This window comes from Sebastes umbrosus, chromosome 10, assembly GCF_015220745.1.
Source record: "Sebastes umbrosus isolate fSebUmb1 chromosome 10, fSebUmb1.pri, whole genome shotgun sequence".
NCBI lineage: Eukaryota > Metazoa > Chordata > Actinopteri > Perciformes > Sebastidae > Sebastes > Sebastes umbrosus.
In genome coordinates this window covers 31,403,989-31,425,311 of record NC_051278.1, presented here as the reverse complement: position 1 = coordinate 31,425,311, position 21,323 = coordinate 31,403,989, and the positions used below count along the sequence as shown (strand labels likewise).

The 21,323-nt window shown below is 45.0% G+C and overlaps 1 protein-coding gene across 1 annotated transcript in view; it reads left to right on the top strand.

Moving 5' to 3' along the window:
• lrpprc (leucine-rich pentatricopeptide repeat containing) overlaps positions 1-21,323 on the top strand; it is a 91,105-nt gene that overhangs the window by 33,657 nt on the left and 36,125 nt on the right. The window contains 6 exon segments of the mRNA XM_037781654.1: positions 778-891; positions 1,008-1,138; positions 1,441-1,526; positions 9,748-9,955; positions 16,436-16,560; positions 20,873-20,979. Coding sequence (XP_037637582.1) covers positions 778-891; positions 1,008-1,138; positions 1,441-1,526; positions 9,748-9,955; positions 16,436-16,560; positions 20,873-20,979 — 771 coding nt within the window.

Genomic DNA, 21,323 nt, shown 5'->3' with positions numbered 1-21,323 from the left:
TTCAGGAGCAGTGTTTCTCTGGGGGAGATTAACTCCCTTTGGTGTGGACTTTGGGCTTTGTAACTTTGCAGACCTTTAAAGGTCCCATATCGTGCTCATTTTCAGGTTCATACTTCATTTTGTGTTTCTACTAGAACATGTTTACATGCTGTAATGTTCAAAAAACACATTACTTTCCTCATAGTGTCTGCCTGAATGTACCTGTATTTACCCTCTGTCTGAAACGCTCCGTTTTAGTGCATTTCAATGGAATTGCAACGGAATTGTGTTGCTAGGCAACAGTTTGGGTCCATGTTTACTTCCTGTCAGCTGATGTCATTCACATACACTGCAACAGGAAATAAACTGGGACACATTTAGAATGTTTATGTTTAAAACCGTGTAATGGTCTAAATATCAAAAATGGACAGAAATCCTAACGGCTTGTTTCAAACGCACAATTTCTGAATACGGGCTGTGTGTATTTCTCTGTATATTGAGCGTTTTGATAATTTAACAGTATTTATATAACACTTAAACCTGCTTTATAATATAAAAGACAATGACAATCTCACTTTTTACAATATGGGACCTTTAACACGCACAAAAAAATTATACAACACACTAAAGGAAAGGCAAAAAGCACAAAAGCATAATAGGTCCTCTAAACTTATAACGGAACTCCTTTCTGGAGATGAGTGTTTATGCATGACACATATTTTGTGTCTATTAGTACAAGCTCATATACACATGAGGTTGTGTATGTACACGTGTTTAACACCTCTCTGTTTCCATCAGGGAATTGAGGGTAAGGTGTTGGCACTTGAGAAGAAACTAGCCGAACTGAAAGCAGAGAACCAACCTTTCGGCACCGTACTCAAACACACCATCCAGACTCTCTGTGCTGAGGAGGTAGGACTTGTCTGGATGCCTCAGTCTCACAAAACCTCTTCTTTTTTTTTAGAATTTGCAATGTCTGTGTGTTTAGTCCTGTTGCTTTTTTTCTGAGAGTTTTATTGTGTGATCAGAACCTGCATCGCGCCCTTGAGCTGAAGCAGCAGCACGAGGAGGAGATGACAGTCGGAGCCTACGCCTCCCTCATCAACCTGTGCTGTCGTCAGGACAATGTGGAGGAGGCGCTCAACCTGAAGAGGGAAATGTGAGCGAAGCAGGATACGCACGCACACAAATACTTACACGCGCACACGAGCTAGCGCCGCGACCAGTAGTAGGCCATTAAAGTTTAACTTGAGTGGTATTAGGGGAGACATTAATGCAGGGTCCAGCTGCTCTGTTGACTGGCTAAAACACAGGAAACTCTTCCCTCCTTCCCTTGTTTCCTTCTCTTCACTCACCACCTCGTCAGACTGAACAGGAGAGCGCACAATAGATGAGTTGCGTTACTTTAAGTGGAATACATTAATCTAACCTGTCTCTCGCTCTCTCTGTCTCTTTCTGTAGGAGTCGTAAGGACTCGTCAATAGTGCTGGATACCAGTAAATACATCGCACTGGTCAAGACCCTCGCCAAGAACGGCAGAGTGGAAGGTAAGTTCCTCAAGGGCTGCAACTGATTATTTTCATTATTGATTGGTCTGCCATTTTTATGCTTCTGTGCCGGTGACAGATGAGATTAAAGGACTAATACAGTATGTAATATATTTACTGTAATAAATCATAAAATGACCATGATATGTCATCAGAGATAAAGGAAACGTGCTGAATTGAAATACTCCGACAACAATGCTACAGCCAGTTATGTTCTCCTTTGAAATTTTCCATTCCAGTCCGGAATGTGTGTTTTTGTTTTGGCTGGTGTGATCCCGTCCGCGGCCCTTTTCAACCCCCCCGTTGCCATGTAAGAAACAAATTGGCACATAAACCCAGTGTTCTGCAGCCATGGAAGCAAGCTAACGAACTGGATCACCAGAGATAACGTTAACGTTAGATTCTACCCGACCTGAAAAGCCTCGGCACATCTCTCTATGGTCCATGTGCAGCTGGTTATCAAGACAGCGAATATTTGAGACACACAGCCGATGAAGTGATTCCGACTGCTGGCCAGCGGCGAACGCGGTCGCGTCAAGAAGGTAACCCTCAAATTGCAAAAACGTGCGTTAACTGCTATCTGTCACACCGGAAGAGCGGATGGCTCCAATGTTTTGAATTTGGACTGTTGTTGCCCATTTTAAATGCTAGCTGCCAGTGCTACACATTGTTCCTTTAAAGGGACTGTTTGTAACTTCTTACACGTATAAATCATTGCGGGTCGGTGTCCCATGCGCGCTCACGTGTTGCTACACTGTTCAGACTCAGACTCCAACACAAACTACACGGAAGCACCAAAACCTCTTGGTTGTATCTAGTGAAGCCCGTCTGTTAAACAGTGTTGGCCGCGGTCGGAGGATGCGGGGGAGACCGTAGCTTTGGTCTCCAGGGCCAGAGTCTCTGCTCCTCTGCTCCTCTGCTCCTCTGCCTGCCTTCACTCACACACCGCGCTCCTTCTCGCTCTCTCTCTCCACCTCTCACGTGCATGCACACACACTCCACACTGCAGAAGAGTTAGTTTAGCTCTGAGAATATCTAGTGAATCTAGTGGACGTTTGTGCAGAAATAAATGCTGCAGCTCCTCCAGACCAACAGAGGTTTCCCGTGTCTTGTGAAGTGACGGGGCTCCGCAGAGAGAAACGTTATCGTCTCCGACCAAAACTCCGGTGTCTCCCCTGTTCCCTCCGGCCGCGGTCGGGAGGCTGAGGCAGGAAAAGCCAACACTAGGATCAGTATTGATTCATGGAGAGACCTTCGTCTGGTCAGCTAACATTACTGCCAAGCAGCTGAAATATAGAGTGATATTGTGCTTTTAGCTGACGTGTGTCTCCTCACTGTTTCGAGCGATGCTCGTTCATGTCTATGTAGAGCGAGCACAAGCGCGAGCAACAAGACGCTGACTTTCGTTGACTTAATGGCCACAGGTGTCTCTGTTAACAAGACATTTCTGATTCTTACATAGAGTCCCTTTAAGTGTCAGTTAATATATAAAGAGCACACCAGAACTTCTCAGAGCCAAGGTTACTTCAAACTGCTCGTTTTGTCCAAAAACAAAAGCCATTCAATAGAATTTTTGCTTGAATGACTTACAACGTTTGATTGATTATCAAAATAGTTCTTAACTTTGCGTTGATTTGTCTATTTGGTTAATTGACTAATCCCACCAGCACTTAGTTCCTCATGACTTTTCCTCTGACAGTAAGCCGGATCAAAGTAGATCAGGCTTGAACCTAAAAAGGCTTGCAGATGTGAATGTGTGTGGTGGAGCTTCTGTGTGTGTGTGTGTGTGTGTGTGTGTGTGTGTGTGTGTGTGTGTGTGTGTGTGTGTGTGTGTGTCACCAACTCTGTCAAAATCCGTCTTTCTCTCCCTCCCTCAAACCACATTAGCCGGCCATTTTCAGAATGCTACGGTGGGTTTCCTTCAGCCCATCGAAGACCCAATTACCATCAGTTTTGCCGCTCTGCTTTTTGCACACAATGACAGGCAAAATGTTTCCCTTGTCTGTCCTCTTCCTCTCCTCCCCTCCCCTCTCTCCGTCTTCGTCTGTGTCTCTCTATCTGACCCCCTCTCCCCCCGCTCTGTCTCGAGGCGTGTCATTCGCTCACACACACACGCATCGGCGTCAGTGAGAAATGAGAGAGGGGGAAAATTACAGGACTTTGTGTATTTTTCCAGAATTATTGAAATCCGCCTTGATGCTAATGGCAGATCATGTCCGTCGAAGTGCTTGAGCGTTACACACACACACACACACACACACGCAAATTTGCATGTGAATTCAAGCAAAAGGCATTTGGTGGGCACGACGGTTGGCGTGGCCGTCTCGGTGTGTGTGTGTGTGTCGGGGTGTGTATAGGCAGCGCTAACGCATTTGCCATTAGCCAGAGTGTGCATATGGAGGGGGACGCTTGTCAGCCACATTAGCACACATGGCTAACCTTGATGTTAGCCTGTCCCCACCCAGACGCTGGTCCGCCTGGCTCCCTAGCACACACCAGGCCGAGCTGAAGATCATGTCTCCTGGCATCTTGCTTTATTCCTCCTCAGCCTCTCTAATGGCTTTGTTGTTTTTGCCCTTGGTTCACAGCCTCCCATCCCACCTCGCCACGCAACTTTGTTTTCACCTCACTTCATCCTTTTTTGCCTTTATCCTTAACGTCGCCTTCCTCCCACCGTCTCTCCAACCTCTGCTGCTCCTACTCCTCATCTCCATCATGGTTCTTTAATCTTCACATCTGTCCATACATCCATCTGTCTAACCTTCCTCTTTATTTGAGTGTTTTGGTTTTTTTTCTGGAGGAGTGCAAAAATAATATAATTATGAACTTGTTTCAGTGATACTGAGAATAGTCTCTTAGTTATAGGGCTGTCCCCAATACCATTTTTGGAGCTTCGACGCTTCAGTGAGAAATCCATCCATCCATTTTCTTTAACCCTATTCAGGGTCACGGGGGGGCTGGAGCCGATCTAACATTGGGCGAAGGCGGGGTACAGACTATCACAGGGCTGACACATAGAGACAGACAACCATTCACGCTCACATTCACGCCTACGGGACATTTAGAGTCAACAATGAACCTAACCTGCATGTCTTTGGACTGTGGGAGGAAGCCGTAGAAAACCCACGCTAACACGGGGAGAACATGCAAACTCCACGCAGAAGGGCCCCCAAGCCAGATTCTAACCTGCGACTCTCTTGCTGTGCACAGCACAGGGTGGCTCGCCGATATTCGAAGCTTCGCCTGGTGTGGCAGGGTTGGGGTTTCCTCTATAGGCTTCACATTACAGAGATTGACAAAAGGTACAGGCCGGTTCACTGGAGACCAACTGTATCAGTCTCTTTCACACATAATGCACACACACACACACACACACACACACACACACACACACACACACACACACACAGAGAGAAAGGGAGAGAACATCCTTCTCTTTAAGAGCGTCAGTCGCCCCTCACCCTTCACTCAGTCAGTCAGCAGGAGAAACAATTCTCAGTCAGATATGCAGCTGCTAGTAAAAAGTTTATTTTCCTCTCGTGGCCGGTTGTGTCAGAGTAAAAAACCCCGCTGCCGTTATGACTTTCTTTACACATGGAGCATCCCATCGCGGCCATCGGGCTCGATCCCCAGCAAGCCTGTACATTAAAACAGCGGTGGGGGGGGAGACGACGACAACACAAGCTGTCAAACTTCTCAAACTTGCGGTCATTATTTACTTTTATTGTACTTTCCTTTGCCTTCTATTGTCTAATGAGAGATGAGGATAGAAATGGGACTCTGAGGATTTTCCTTTGTATTTAAACAAAAGCGGCAACAAGATGTGTAATAATCACATGAAATAAATTACAGCGATAGCCCATAAAAACTAATTTGCTAATATTTAGACCTATAAACAAATTAATACATAAATAGACCTATTACCATCATATAAAATAAAATACTTTGCACGCATGCATTCACGCACACACACACACACACACGCACAAACAACAAACAGCGCAAACCATCTGAGAATAACTCATAGCAATTTATGTTGATGTATAATGAATAGCGGAAAACAAATGATGCAAAATAAAATCCAGTGTTCTTCGCTGAAGAAGGAAATCATAAAAAAACTAAATGTTTGAACTTTTTTTCCAACTTAAAAAATCCTACTGATACAAAGAGCATTATTATTAGATCACCTTCTTGTCTATCCCGTACAAGAACGATTGCATCCCGTCGATCCTGCGACCCAGTGAACCTGCCATACATATCCACACGGGCCTGAACACCCCTTTACCTGCTTCCACCTTCACTTCTCTCCCTCCATTTTTTAAATACACCTCTCCTCTATCATCGTCACGTCTCTTTGACCTGCCCTTGCCCCTCTGCCTCCATCTGTCCATCCTCCCACTTTGGTAAACACAACTTGTTCTGGATTTAGGTGGTCCTGGACTCGCTGTCGGTGGTGTGTGCGTGTGTGCGTGTGTGTGTGTGTGTGTCACTAGCAGTCAAGTCATGCAACATTAGATGAACCATTGGGCTGTGTGATGTTTGTTTACCTGGCCTGTCTGCCTCCCCGTCTCTTGGTGTGTGTGTGTGTGCGTGTGTGTGTGTGGGATCTGGCTCGCTTTGCTGGCCACGATGCTCTGCTGAGCTGATGGATATGCATACTGGCTAAACGGACGGATAAAGGGAGAGATGGAGGGGAGGGAGGGTTGGACGTAGGACGGAGAGATGTTAGCTAGTGTAGCTCCATTTGGGCAGATCAACTCCAAGCCATTGGTCTCAGTGATTAGCGGGTCTGTCAGAGAGTGATGGAGAGAGAGGTATGGATAGAAGGAGGGAAGGAGGGAGACATGGAGAGAGACACGGAGAGTCAGAGAGCCAGAATAAGTTGCATATGAACTGATAAACAGCACAGACGTGACGACAGGTCAGGTCATTATAGGGCAATTGTTTAATGTTGATACCACCCTCTGTGATCACATTGATTTTCATTGTACTTTTAGTGTTTTAGAAGTTGTTTGTGCTTTTGTTTGAAAGTTACTAGAGATACTTTTGTTATTCACTTTAATTTGTCAGTCTCTCTGTTTTCTAGGGCTGTCAAGCGATTAAAATATTTAATCGCATGATCGTCCGTAGTTAATCATGATTACTCGCACATTTTTTTTATCTTTCACAAGTCACAAGTTGCATTAATGCGTTAAAGTAATTAGTGGCGTTAAAATTAATTTGCGTTAACGCGTTATTATCACGTTAGCTTGGACAGCCATACTGACAGGCTCCTAGAAGCAGTTGGTTTAGGATCACAGAGAGACTGCCTCTGGTTTATTTCACCATCTTCTAACAGAACATCTTCTGAAGCCATATATGTTTTCTCTGTCCCGGCCATATACAGTAGAAGCTGTGAGACTTTCCAAACATAGAGAATTTATCTCCTCAGTGGCAGCGAAACATGCAACATGAGCCAGTCGGACGTTAAACTGAGTTAGCTTTACACTTTAGGGTCTGACACATTCCAGCAGACATGCTCTGGGCCTTGACAGTAGAAGTCCTCAAGGAAAGCTTCTTTCTTCTTCTTCTTCTTCTTCTTTTCATTATTCCTCTGCGCTGGACAGTAGATGAATCGTTACACGCCTACAGTACAGTGATGGATTAAATTACGTAGTAGTAGAGGAAAAACAGCTACTGAAGGAGCTACTTACTGAATGTCCTCTGTACAGACGTGCTTATTGCAGAAATTCATATTGCAGTAGTGATAGAAATAAGATACATCATCACACTAGTGACGGAGAACCCAGTCACTTCAAGGTTTGCCTTTTTCCATTCTTCATCACCTCTCGTCAAACCCTCATCCAACAAACCAAACATATCCCTCTGACAAGCCTCACCCCCCCTCTCATTGTCCCCCCCCCCTGTTTAGCAGCATCTCTTCCATACCCCCCTCCCCCCCCCCACACACACACACACACACACACACACCCCTCCTTCCTCTATTTTCCCCTGTCCCATTAAATATGTGACAGCCTTCGGTTCCCATCGCCATAACAACTGGCACAGAGAGGTGAAGAGATGGAGAGACAGACTGAAATTAGGATGCCAAAGCACTCACCAGTGGCCCTGTCCCTCAGCCCACAAGTGTGTGTGTCTGTGTGTGTGTGTGTGTGTGTGTGTGTGTGTGTGTGTGTTCCTAGTAGAGGGTGACACTCCTGTTTGAGGGGTTTTGTTATATTACCAGCTATGTAGGTGTTAGCATCATCAGACCCACATTTGTTCACTTTAACTTTATTTGCTTTTCTGCGTTGTGTGTTTGATCCAATCTTTCACCAACGTAAGGAGGTTTTTGTTGGGTGAATTTTAAGCATGGTGCCTATATTGCCCTGCAGTTGGAGGACTGGCAGTTAATACACATTATTCAAATATATTCTGCATCTCTCCATCTCCTCCCCTCCTCTCGGTCATGCTGTATAGATTAGTATCTGTGGTGGAGAGCGGCTGTATCGCTGTCAGCCCATTAGCAGCTGTCTAAATAGACAGTAAATGCATCTTAATTACCTCACCCTGATACACCACGTATACGCACACGCTCACCATTTAGCCCCTAGTGTTGGCCAGATGGGCGCGTGGCCCCCGGTAAAAAGCCCTCCATTACCGGCTGGACTTGACCAAACTGATCCACCCCTCAGCCCGCTTACCGAGGTCTCACCGGGGGCACGGCGGGCCCCTCGTTGCCACATACCTATAATTTAGCCCCCCAAGTGCTTTCCACATGGCCACGGCAAAAAGCCGGCCTCCATTGTAGGGGTCCGGTAATTGTAGTCTCATTTAGAAAACCGCAAGCAGCAATTAGCACAGAGTTGGCATTATACGGGGGTTGGATTTGCATCCCCGCTGGGCACAAAATGCTGTTTTTTTATGGGTTTGTTTTCCCCACATGGAATTAGCTAAAGGGGCCTTTTATCATATTCACACACCCTACTCTTCTCCCAGCCGAGCTCTGCCCACCTCTCGCTTCCTCTCCCCTCATCTCGCCGCATAATCTCTCTTTCTCCTCGTCTTTTATTCTTCTCATTCGTCTTTCCCTCTAAATCACTCTCAGTATCACTTCCTTCTTTTGATTGAGAGTCTCACCAAAGCGTCACACATGTTGAGAGTTGTGACTGACTGAACTAGGGCTGTCAATGGATTGAAATATTTAATCACGATTAATCGCTTGATTGTCCATATTTAATCATGGTTCAAACATTTTTTTATCTGTTCAAAATGTACCTTAAAGGGAGATTTATCAAGTATTTAATACTCTTATCAACATGGGAGTGGACAAATATGCTGCTTTATGCAAATGTATGTATATATTTATTATTGTAAATCAATTAACAACACAAAACAATGTCAGATATTGTCCAGAAACCCTCACAGGTACTGCATTTAGCATAAAAATATGCTCAAATCATAACAAACTGGCAAACTGCAGCCCAACAGGCAACAACAGCTGTCAGTGTGTCAGTGTGCTGACTTGACTATGACTTGCCCCAAACTGAATGTGATTATCATAAAGTGGGCATGTCTGTAAAGGGGAGACTCGTGGGTACCCATAGAACACATCTTCATTCACATATCTTGAGGTTAAAAGTCAAGGGACCTTTTTTCCTCGCTAAAATTTGGCGCAAGTTTGGAGTGTTATTTAGCCTCCTTCACGACAAGCTTGTAGTTTCAGTAACGCAAAAGCAGTGTGCAAATGCTTCAATCTCATTGAAAACGATTACAAAAAGCTGGGCTGCTAAAATGCACTCAGTTCACTTTCTGATTTTTGGTCAGTTTAGGATGAATTTGGCGATGGACGGAAGTGTTTTTGACATCCATAGCAACGGCAGCTGATTATTAATATGGGTATTGTAGTTAGGGTTGAAAAGGATTGATAAATTTCTGGAAATTTTCCAGGGGAAGTTAAGCTCTGGAATTTTGGGAAAGTTGCACAATTTCAATATAAAAATCATAAATGTTTTATTAATGAACTTCTCTAGTTTCATATGATACCAGTATCTTCACTCTGGTTTTAAAGCTGAGCCCGCTACAACCTAAAAATCGCAAGCTGCGTTAAAGAAATTAGTGGCGTTAAAATGAATTTGCTTTAACACGTTATCGCATTAACTTTGACAGCCCTGATGTGAACCTTTCCTTGTTCACATTAACAATTTTTTCTGTTTTCATCTCTTCTTTCCCTCCGTCACAGAGGCCGTGGACATCCTGAAGGAGATGAAAGAGAAGGAGTCGGCGATGAACGACACGCACGTCACCATGCTCTTTCACATGCTCAACGACGTGGCGACAAAGGGCGGCGCCCCCACCGTCAGACGCCTGCAGGACACCATCTTCACCCTCGGACTGACCAAGCCCACCGCCAACCTCTGCTCGCCCCTGATCACCGCCTTCCTGGACAGGTAAGACAAACTCTGACTGTGGTACAATCGTTGCCCAGTGCTGTGTGGACACAGATTTAAAACATTAGTTTGTGTTATGGTATGTTTTATTTCTACACACAGAAAAAATAATGGTGCTTAACTGGTTCTTTAAATGGCTGTGTGGTTCCATGAAGAACCATCACTTACTAGGAGCTGAAGTTCTCAACAAACCAGCCGACCAGCTCACTTTTGTTTTCAGATTTGTGTCTTCATCTGCCAAATCCAGTTGCCAGGTGTGTGTGTGTGTGTGTGTTTGTGTGTCTCAATGAGTCACTCATCCCTCCCTATGATCATAGCCGAGGTTACATTCTGGGTCAGCGATTCAGACAGAGAGAGGATGTGGAAATTGCTCATTTATGTGTGTGCGTGTGTGTGTGTGTGTGTGTGTGTGTGCGGTGTTAGAGCCAGGGTTTGTTTGTTAGAGGATTCGCCAGCTGCAACCTCTCCCATGAGCCCCCACCCCTGATCTCCTGAAACACCCACTGCTCTACTCCAAGGTGTAAGTGTGTGTGTGTGTGTGTGTATATGTGTGTGGTGAGAGATGGCCATCGATGCTTCTCCCCATAATGCAAATATGCAAATGAACGTTCCCAAACACTGGTTGTGGGGTCACTGGTATCGCCCCACCCCTCAACTCTATTCAGTATGTGTGTGTTATTCAGCGCATGTGTGTGTGTGTGTGTGTGTTCTATTTGTCAGAGCAGCTTTTAAGTAGATCAACTCATTAGCATGTTAATTATGTACAGAGCACTAATTGCTGGATTTACCACAGCCACGCAGTGCGCCGTTAGGGGCCCGCCACTACACACACACACACACACACACACGCCCTGCACATGCTCTCATACATGCTGCGGTAGAGGTAGACCTTTTGCACATGAAGCTCGTGCACACACGCACACACACACACACACACACACACACACACACACACACAGCATTGCTCCCCTGCCGCTGTTTGTTTTGCTGTAAGTCTGGTCTCTGGCACCAACCGGGTTTCCAGGTTCACTCGTTAATCACTGCCTCTGTGAGATTAGCAGGCTAATTTACTCCTGGGTCATCAACAGCAGCCAAAACACAAACACGCGCACACACACACACACACACACACCAGCTTACCGCAGCCTTGTTCACAAATCAAGTGCCAGTTGTACTTCCTCCAAATGATACTGCAGTGAACACAAGTGAACAAGCTAACTGCTGGTATTTTAGCTGGCTGCTTGTCAAGGCTCGGAAATAGTCAACAAATTATTAGGGATGCACCAATCCGACTTTTTCAGTCTCGATGCCGATAGCGATAGCTGGGCTTTGGGTATCGGCCGATACCGAGTACCGATACGATACCAGTGTTTAATTAATAAGCTGTATGCCTCACTGTGTGGAAGTGACTGGGATCATTCTTTTATGTGTAAGGCAACATTAGGCTTGACTTAAACATTCCTAACTTTGTAAAACAAAATGTAACAAATAAATACACAGATATTAATTTACTGAATTGTTATTTATTCTTAAAATAGTAAATGGTACACCAACAATTTGCTAAAAAATCTTCAAAATTAACAGGAATTACAATTCAAGTGTAAACCCTTTTAATGCTGCAACAAATTGGTCAAAACTTCAACAGGAATTGAAATTTCAGTGTATCATGTATATAGTATATAAACATAGAACTGAGCTGAAAAGATCGGCCCCATTGTCACTGATACCCGATCCGGTATCGGTGTATCCCTGCAAATTAAAGGAGACACCTGATGTGCAGATAAAATGAGTTTATGGTCCATAGTGTAGATCCGATTGTTTGGCGAGTGTAGCTTCTTTAAAGGTAGGTCATTGTTGTTCAAATACATTTTGTTATATTTGTTGAAATTCTCATTACCATATTTGCCAACCCTCCTGATTTTCCCGGGAGACTCCCGTTTTTCATCGCCCTCTCCCGGTTTGCCGTTCATTATGATAATTTTGGGGGAGTGTCTGTGGAGGGAGGCCTGAAGGGACGGACCGTCAGTGTTGCGGACTTGGTGACTTTCTCTCTAGATTTAGGGACTTTTGGAGCTGGTGCTGCCAGATACTTTCAATGGAATGAGTTGGCAACAGTGGGCTGGCTTTTTAGGTTGAATTTTTTTTTTTTTAAATCTAGCATACTCTTGCTAGTTTCTCAGCATTACCAACCTTACCTTTAAACAATAAACAGCAGCAACATATTTTGTCTCAATTTCCTCTCTTCTTAACCAACTTTTATTTATTCCTCCCTACAGGAGTGAGATAATGACCGAGTGGCTCATCTCTGCTTCTAAAGCATCGGCTTCAAGCGCTGAATAGCCTTGAAAATGGTTAGATGAATAACAGCAAGTTCATAAATGAATCTTCCAGTCAGAAAGTCTAGGGTTGTAACTACAGCTTTGCTTTTCATTGGAATCAATGACAAGAGACGGGCTGCGATACTCTTAGTTTCATCATGACACCCTTAGTGTTAAAAGGCTTTTTGAAAATAAATCATTCTATGAATTTGTCTCTTCTGAAGAGGCATAAAAATGTGAAATGTTTAGGAATGTGAAGTGGATCTAACACGTAGTTTCAGCAGTGCTTCAGCTGAGCCTCGGGGCAGGTTTGAGTAACACAACACTTGACTTTTGCGCTCCAGTTGAATCCATCTCCTCGCTCTCTTCTCCTCTTTTTTATCTTTTATCTCCATCCGTCCGTCTCCACCTCTTCATTCCGTCAGTCAGGGGACAAACAGACAGTCGGGAGGAGGAGGGACGGAGGAGAAGCGATAAAAGAGGACAAAGCAGACATCACTCCCGCCTGCACCCGTCTCATCGCTGTGTCAGTGCTAATGACTTAATGAACACTTCTCCGGCAGATTAGCCCTTGACAGCCCATCATATGCGCCGCCCCGTTAGCCTTCATGCCCGTCCGCTCAGCAGTTGTGTGCTAACGTGCTACTACGCTGGCTCGGATTGCCACATCCTTATGGAAGTGATTAGCAACAGGAAAATGCTAATGAGTCCAACAAAATGAAGAGCTGGCAGGACATGTATGATGAGACAGAGAAACGGTGGAGATGGAGGAGGAGGAGTCGGGAGAGCTGATGGGAGATGAATGGCTCGGAGGAAAAAATAGCTCATTCGCTTCCACTCTTTTCTGCTGTCTTGTACATGGAGATTTAGTGAGGCCTAAAATGAGAGGAGATTGCAAATGAGCACAGATGGAAAGAAAAACAGGCAAATAAAAGGAGGTTAAAAGAAAAAAGGAAATCCTTAGTAGATAAACAGAAGCAGCCAGAAGTGAAACGAGGGATGCAACAACCGCTGCCGTCATTATGGACGCTTATTATATTTATAATATTCCATTGTTCAACACAGGCCATTTCGGTGGAATATGACAATAAAATAGAAATAATTTAGTTTTACTTTTGTTCGTCATTTTTCAGTTGGACATTTTACTGGTGTCAGGTAGTCGATTTCAGTCCAAAATGGCGGAAGCTTAGCTTTGCTTCTGGGCGCTGATGTTACAATGGAACGACCAATTGGCTTTCACTTCTTGGCAATATACTATACGTTCTTTGCCGGATCGGATCATAGGCCGATGCTGACTCAAATAGCTGGACAGCCGATCTATTCAATTCAGTTCTATCTTTATATACTATATACATTATATTCTGGAATATTAGCTCCTGTTGAAGTTTCGACCAATTTGTTGCTGCATTAAAAAAAAAAAAAAGTTTACACCTGAATTGTAATTCCTGTTCCTGCTGTTTTTAAGGAGAAGTTGCCGGAGTATGATTTATTATTTTAATAATGAATAACAAATCAGTAAATTTATATCTGTGTATTTATTTGTTACATTTTGTTTTACAAAGTTAGGAAAGCCATGTTTAAGTCCAGCCTGATGTTGCCTTACACATAAATGAATGATCCCAGTCACTTCCACACAGTGAGGCATACAGCTTATTAATTACACACTGGTATCGGATCAGTACACGGCATCAGCCAATGCCCAAAGCCCAGGTATCGCTGTCAGTATCAGGACTGAAAAAGTGGGATCGGTGCATCCCTAGTTGAAACATAGAAGTAAATGAATGAGAAGAAGAAAAGATAGATGAACAAGGAAGAGAAGGAGATGTTGACGTAAACATTCATTCTTAAACACGTGACAGCGGGCTAGTGGTGTCATGATCGCAGTCACAGACACCTCGTCTTCCCCCTACGCAAGGACAGTGGCCTGATAACATGTCTGCCCATCTCCTCTGAACAAAAGAGGGGGACGGAGAGGGAGAAACATGGGGGCAGGAGTGGGGGGGTGTGGGAGTGAGATGAGGCAAAATGAGCTTCCTTGTCTAATCCTTCAGGTTTCCACTGAGCAAAGCGCTCCGCTTTTTTTTTTTTTTTTCAGGGCTTAATTGGCTGGAAAGTGGCTGACATGCAAAGTTGAGGACATTAACAGGGCTGCGCGCCGCAGTAAATGGCAACGCAAAGTGACAGTTAAATTGTACCTAGGGGAAATTATCCATCTTTCGACATCCTTAGCTCTTTTTTGGGGTGGATCAGTGGGCGGGGAGAGAGGGAGAGGGGAGGAAGGCAGAGGGGAGGAAGGCAGAGGGGGTGTAATTGCAAAGCCAGTCCTTTTTTTTTTTTTTTTTTTGCCAAGTGATGGGATGTTTTTTTTTTTTAAGATGTCTCATTAGGATGGAGGGATTATAAGTAAGTGTGGAGGAGCGTGATGGAGGAAAGAATGAGGTGGACAGATAGACGGGAGGAAATAAATGTGGAGAAGGAGTTTTGAAACATCTGCCAGCATGACTTGGCTGCAGCATGTACTGTAGAAATAGCTCCAGTGTAAATAGCCTAGTGAACCACACCACAACAGCTAAGGAAATTGTGCATATAGAGGGACCATGGGACCTTATTTTGAAAAAAATATGTACGGTAGTCAATGGTGAGAGGCAAATATTTTTTGATCCTGTTTGAACTCTTTTTCTCATTTTGTCTTTTAGTCTCTCTTCTGTATTGTTCAATCAGACTGTTGTGCAGTTGAACAGCCTCTTGACTGGCGCTGCCGAATAATGTTGTCCCTCTTCATTTCAATTAGCGGACCTCTTTACCTTCCAACCCTAATCACTCCATTCTTCCTCCCTCCATCGCTCTCTTCTGCTACTGCCTCAACTCAAGGTCATGCCATTTCCTGTTTTTTTCCGGGTTGTTGGTCTTTTTGGGCATATTTCTCTTATCCACTTGTCTAATTGATTAGAGGAGAAAAACACTTCAGAAATTATACCTGTTCACTCTCAATCTCTGTCTCTCTCACGCTCTGTCCATCCATCTGTTTCTCATTCACTTCCTCTGCCCCCTACCTCCCCCATAGGTGCCCTATCTGCTTTGACCTCTGTGTGATTGACATGGTAATTACCCAATCAACAGATTGATGGCAGTGCTGTCACAATAGAGGGGATTGAAGTGGTCTCTCTCTCCCTCCCCCTTCTCTCAGCTCCTCGTTCTCCCGCATCCTTTCGCCTTCTCTGTCTCTCTACTTTTCTCGTTATCACTCCATCAGGCGCACTCATCCTCCCCGTACGCGCTCTTTTGTTTGTTCGTCCGCTCGGGAGGGACGGGCCAAGCGAGGGAGGGTAGATCGAGCAAGGAAAGGATGACATGAGACGGAGGGAGCAAGCTGGTGGTGGTGCTGGTGCTGATGGTGCTGGTGGTGGTGGGGGGTCCTCTAATGTTGTTGCCATATTTCTGCTAAATTGCTCCACTGGGGGGCGAGGTCATGGAGTGGGGAGTGAGAGCTGACAGCGTGAAATCAAAAGAAAGATGGTCAAGGTGATGGTGAGGAAGGAAGGAAGGAGGAGACCAGAGGAAAGGGAAATGAGACAAGAGGAAATGAGCGGAGGTTAAAGAGGGTTGGAGAGGACAAAAGAGGAGAGAAGTCGGAGGGCGCAAGAGGAGCCGAGCAGAGAGGGTAAAGATCAGTCGAGTCCCTTTGTCTGCTGTATTGCTTCGCCTCTAAAAGCCTGTCCAGAGAGACATCAGCCCCTCGCCGACAGGTGTGCGAGAGTGCGCCCGATTGTGTGAGAATGATGTATTGGGGCCAAAAGGCTTCATCACCTACAGTCGGTGCTGTCATGAATTCAAAGGCCTGTATTGTTGCGGAGGGTCATAGTGCTTGAATGGGAGGTCACGGGGTTAACACCCCGCGATACACTCTCTATTCTCTACCGACACAATCCCGTACATGACTGACTGGGCAGACCTGACATCTAACTCGCTCTCTGCTCTCTCTCCTTCTCTCTTTCTCTGTGTGTGTGTGTGTGTGTGTGTGTGTGTGTGTGTGTGTGTGTGTGTGTGTGTGTGTGTGTGTGTGTGTGTGTGTGTGTGTGTGTGTGTGTGTGTGTGTGTGTGTGTGTGTGTGTGTGTGTATGTGTGTATGTGTGTATGTGTGTGTATGGTCACGTGCCTGCAGTAAGGACCTGTCCGGAGCTCTGGAAGCAGCGCTGGAGTGTCAGAAGCTCTACAAGCACCTGCCTCGCATCCACGACATCATCGTCGCTCTGGTGGAGAAAGGAGACACGGAACTGCTGCAGAAAGGTTACACATTTTCTACAGTGATCCATCAATCTAGTGCTAAAACAATTAGTAAATCAACACAACATTTATTGACAATTTCATAATTTGCTTTTAGCAGTTTACCACACAAAAACTATTTCAAAAGTTAAAGCTGAAATTTGTTGATGTTGTCAGATTTGTCATTCTGAATTGGAAATCTTTACATGAACATTTCTTTGTGCAAAACGAGCAATTTAAAGATGTTACTTTGAATTCTGGGTATGTTTCTATATTTAATAAACTAAACCCTAATTGATCAGTCATGAAAATATGGGATACATTTTGGAAAGGAAAAACTGGCATGGCCTTTTTTTAAAGGGGTCCCTTGACCTCTGACCTCCAGATATGTGAATGTAAATGGGTTCTATGGGTACCCACGAGTCTCCCCTTTACAGACACGCCCACTTTATGATAATTACATGCAGTTTGGGGCAAGTCATAGTCAAGTCAGCACACTGACACACTGACAGCTGTTGTTGCCTGTTGGGCTGCAGTTTATCATGTTATGATTTGAGCATATTGTTTTATGCTAAATGCAGTACCTGTGAGGGTTTCTGGACAATACTTGTCATTGTTTTGTGGATGTGATTACTTTACTGGATGTGTAGTGTTTACCATGTTGGATTTAACATGTGAGGGTTCAAATCGTATCCACGCAGACCCTCCGCTGTCTTCTACTTCCTCATTTCAGCTCGCTGCGGTTTGTTTTGGTCGATGGATACAGAACGGATAAGACGTCACGTTATTCTGACTCCAACAATAAAAGCGCAGACTTCCTTCTACTTCCACATAAACTCAAATTAAGCAAATGTATCGATTCTGGCATTAAAAAATAAATTTCAAAATCATAAAACAAAAAAATTGCAATACATAGGTGAATACATTTTTTTTTTTTCCCACATGAAACAAAGTGACGTTTGCCGACTATTTTCATACCACTCTCACTCAGCTTCATTCCAGATGGCCATGTCATTGTGAAAATATCTGTGTATTGGAATGATCGGCGAAAAAAACTCCGACACGGGCTGACTAGAGCCGACGGTGCGGTACACACCGAAAAATCTAGGCTGACGGACACTCACTGATGGCCCCAAACTGTCCGATAGCCGACCGTCGGCTTGGTGTGTCAGGACCTTTAAACCCAGAGGCCACCAGGATGCCCCAGAGCCAGGATTTTTAAAAATGCACAATCATCAAAGGCTTATTATGTCAAAGTGGCCTCAATAAAGTTCCGAACAGCAGTTCACACTGTCACTGCTTCTCGCGGACATATTCTAATATTTTTTTCCAAACTTCTCCTGGTTGACTCTCTAACCTTCCACTATTGGTTTCTGTGTGTGGGGCAAAGCTAATCCAAAGTGCCCGCGCAGTGTTTGCATTAAACACGCACATAACAAGCACCAACAATTCCAAGAGTGTGTAAGAGGACCAGAGAGTGAGAGAGGTTCAGAACGGGGCCGCGGTGAAGCACGTCCGACGATAACGTTTTGAGAGCGGTCTCCCTGTATGTCGACAGCAGCGCGGTGAAAAGGTCAAGTTCGGTGTGCCGCAGGGGCAAGTGGCTCTGGAGTGCGCAAAGGTCGAACCCATGCAGTGGAGCACCTCTCCACCTCCTTCCCTCCCCTTTCACCCACTCCCTCATCCACCCTTCCCTCCCACCCTCTTCTCTCACCCTCCCGAAAGGTGACTGACCCTCAGTCAGGCGCTGCACCCTCAAAAAACAAAATTACTTTTACGATTGTCTCACAGAGGCACGTAAACCAGTACCAACTAACTAACTAACTGGATCTTGAAATAACAAATGATCGTGTCTCTCACGTCCTCATATAAAGCAGGAGAGAGGGATGACTTGTGACATACACCTTGGGTCACACTCGACCTGACGGCGTTGTGAGTGCATGTTGAGTGCCGCAGCCTGTTCAAATACACCATCAGAAATATAGACAGAAATGTACCGGGACCATCACAACGGGCAGGCTTCCAACAGATGCTTTGTCGAAGGATCTTGACTCGCATGTCGTTTGAGTTCAAGCATCAACAGAACTATAAAATGTAGGGTTTTCATGAGGTTTTGAAACCTCATTGGAACAGGAAAAGTTCATCATACAATACAGAAATACAAAATTTTAACCGAACCCAGAAGGGATCGGGATTCCAAGGTGGGCGGGATGCCCTTCGCGGGGGAGAGAAGACACCTTTGTATTAATGTTGCATGTTGATTCCTCACTTTTAACTGGTTGAAAAAGCCTGAGTGTAATACTGATGCCTCTATATGACCTACATCAGTAAACGAGACCATCAGCGAGAAGATCGGTGAAATCATGCAGGTTCACTAGAAATCCTTCAGCTCACTTCAACGGGGCCTCCGGCAGCGACCAGCCCGTTGCGGACAGACCCAGATCCGGCTTCACGGCAGTCGGAGCTTCGGTTGGAGGTGAAGAGCTACGCGCCCTGAAAAAGTGGCTCCTCCTCTGGCCAGGAGCCTCGCCTCGCCTCGCTGCTTCCACTCATTTCCTATGGATAGCAGGAAAAGCAGTCGCCCAGTGCATGGTGGGAGTGTTGCGGCGAGTTGGAGAGGGTCTTGCTGCATGAAGTTGAAAAATCTCAACTTTATGCAAATGAGCCCGTCCAGCATGGCGCGTCCGGCTCAAGAAACTTGGACCAAGCTGTGAAACTAGGCGATCTAGTTCTAAAATGAAAAGAGATTCAGCAGTGGCATTTACTATTTCTCGCTTAGATTGTTTTCAGAAGTAGATTTTGGTGGATTGTTTTGACGAAATAACAGAAAGTTTACGAGCGAGGCCACCATGTTGTTTAATGTTTGAAACGGCGAGCAGAAAACCAGGGACCAATCACGTGCATTTCTCAATAGGGTACATCACAGCTTGAACGGCCAGTTGAGTGGACATATACCACTGGATTTAACATTATAGACATGACCACTGACTACCTGTGTAACAATTTAGCCACAAATTCACAGACTGACCGTACACGGTCCAGACATATACTCTGAGTCTTGTTATAAAACGGTCACCATATCCTGACAGTAGTGTGTGAGACAGATAATCTGTGTCCTTTTATTGCTCCTAATGGCCTTTAGAAGATTTCACAGCGCCCGAACAAAAAGCAACCAATCAGAGCCGAGGAGTCTCTAAAGCAGATGTCGATCACTGCTCGCGAAACTCACGTACTTCGATCACACAGTCAAACTAGGCAGCTCCGACCAAATATGAACCAATGTTCTGTTACTGTAATGCCTATTTCTCTCCTCAAATGTTTTCAGAATCATGTTGTAGTGTACTGTTTAGCTGTAAAATGAGAACGTTTGTGACCCAGCAGCCATGTTGAAAACAGCTGAGACAAAACAGGTTTTCCTTCGGGAGCAGTGAAGTCTTGCAAACACCATTAGGAGCACTAGGAAGAGGCAGAGGAATATGATTTTTTTTTCCAAATATTATTTGTTTCATGCACTTCTGTCAGGATATAGTGACAGATTTAATGAGCCACTGTGGTTCAGTCTTCCAACAAAGCCTCAAATTAGGACGTGCACGCAGAAAATGCCACTTGAATTTAGTCCAACTGGTCTGAAACTCGTCTACAAACGTGTCTACATTAGATTTAGACCAGGAATTAATTCCTCAATGATTAAAGTTCTTTCTGTTGACTTCAGATGACAGCAAGTAAAGGGAGAGGGATTATTCTTTCTTCCTCTGCCTTTGCTGAATATGCAGGTTCATTTGGATAACTGAAAGTTTGCATTGTGTGTGTGTGTGTGTGTGTGTGTGTGTGTGTGTGTGTGTGTGTGTGTGTGTGTGTGTGTGTGTGTGTGTGTGTGTGTGTGTGTGTGTGTGTGTGTGTGTGTGTGTGTGTGTGTGTGTGTGTGTGTGTGTGTGTGTGTGTGTGTGTGTGTGTGTGTGTGTGTGTGTGTGTGTGTGTGTGTGTGTGTGTGTGTGTGTGTGTGGGGTACCTGTGCTGAAGCTGCTGGACAGAGATAGGACGTAACGCTGAGCAGAGCGCTTTAGCAAAGTTTACCATGAGAGCTTAGGCTTTCATTCGGGACCTGCGTGTGTTTGTTTGAGAGCAGACTTGATATGGCTGCTTTGTGCCTGGGACATTGTGCCAGATAATGGAATCAGGAGGAAAAGATGAAGTGTGCGGTGTGTTTGTTCACCTTGCAGACATTTTTATTCACAACCTTTCTCTGCTCTGTTTCCCCGTCTGTCTGTCTGTCTGTCTGTCTGTCTGTCTGTCTGTCTGTCTGTTTCCCCGTTTGTCTGTCTGTCTGTCTCTTCAGCCATGGACTTTGTGAGTCAGGAGCGAGGAGAGATGACCATGCTCTATGATCTGTTCTTCGCATTCCTGCAGACAGGCCGCTACCGTGAGGCTCGTAAGATCTGTGAGGTAAACACACACACACACACACACAAAGGAACTATGGGAGCCAGGTTGGGTTTTCGGATACTGCTTCTTCCTGGAACTAATGTTTTAGGGATTCTAATTTTGAATTTTTGTTTCTAACCGATAACCAACCCTTGTTAACCGATTATTAACCGTTAACTGACAAGATTAGTGTGTTTCTCGCAGCGGTGCCGTTTTTAGTGCCTAACAAGCCGCCCCACTGCAACAATAAGCCGATGCACAAACAGGTTAAATCCAACATTCATCGCCAGCTGCAGTGTTTGAGCAAAGCAAACAACTGAGTCCCCTGTTCACCTGTCCGGGAGAGTTCCTGTAGCAGCCACGAC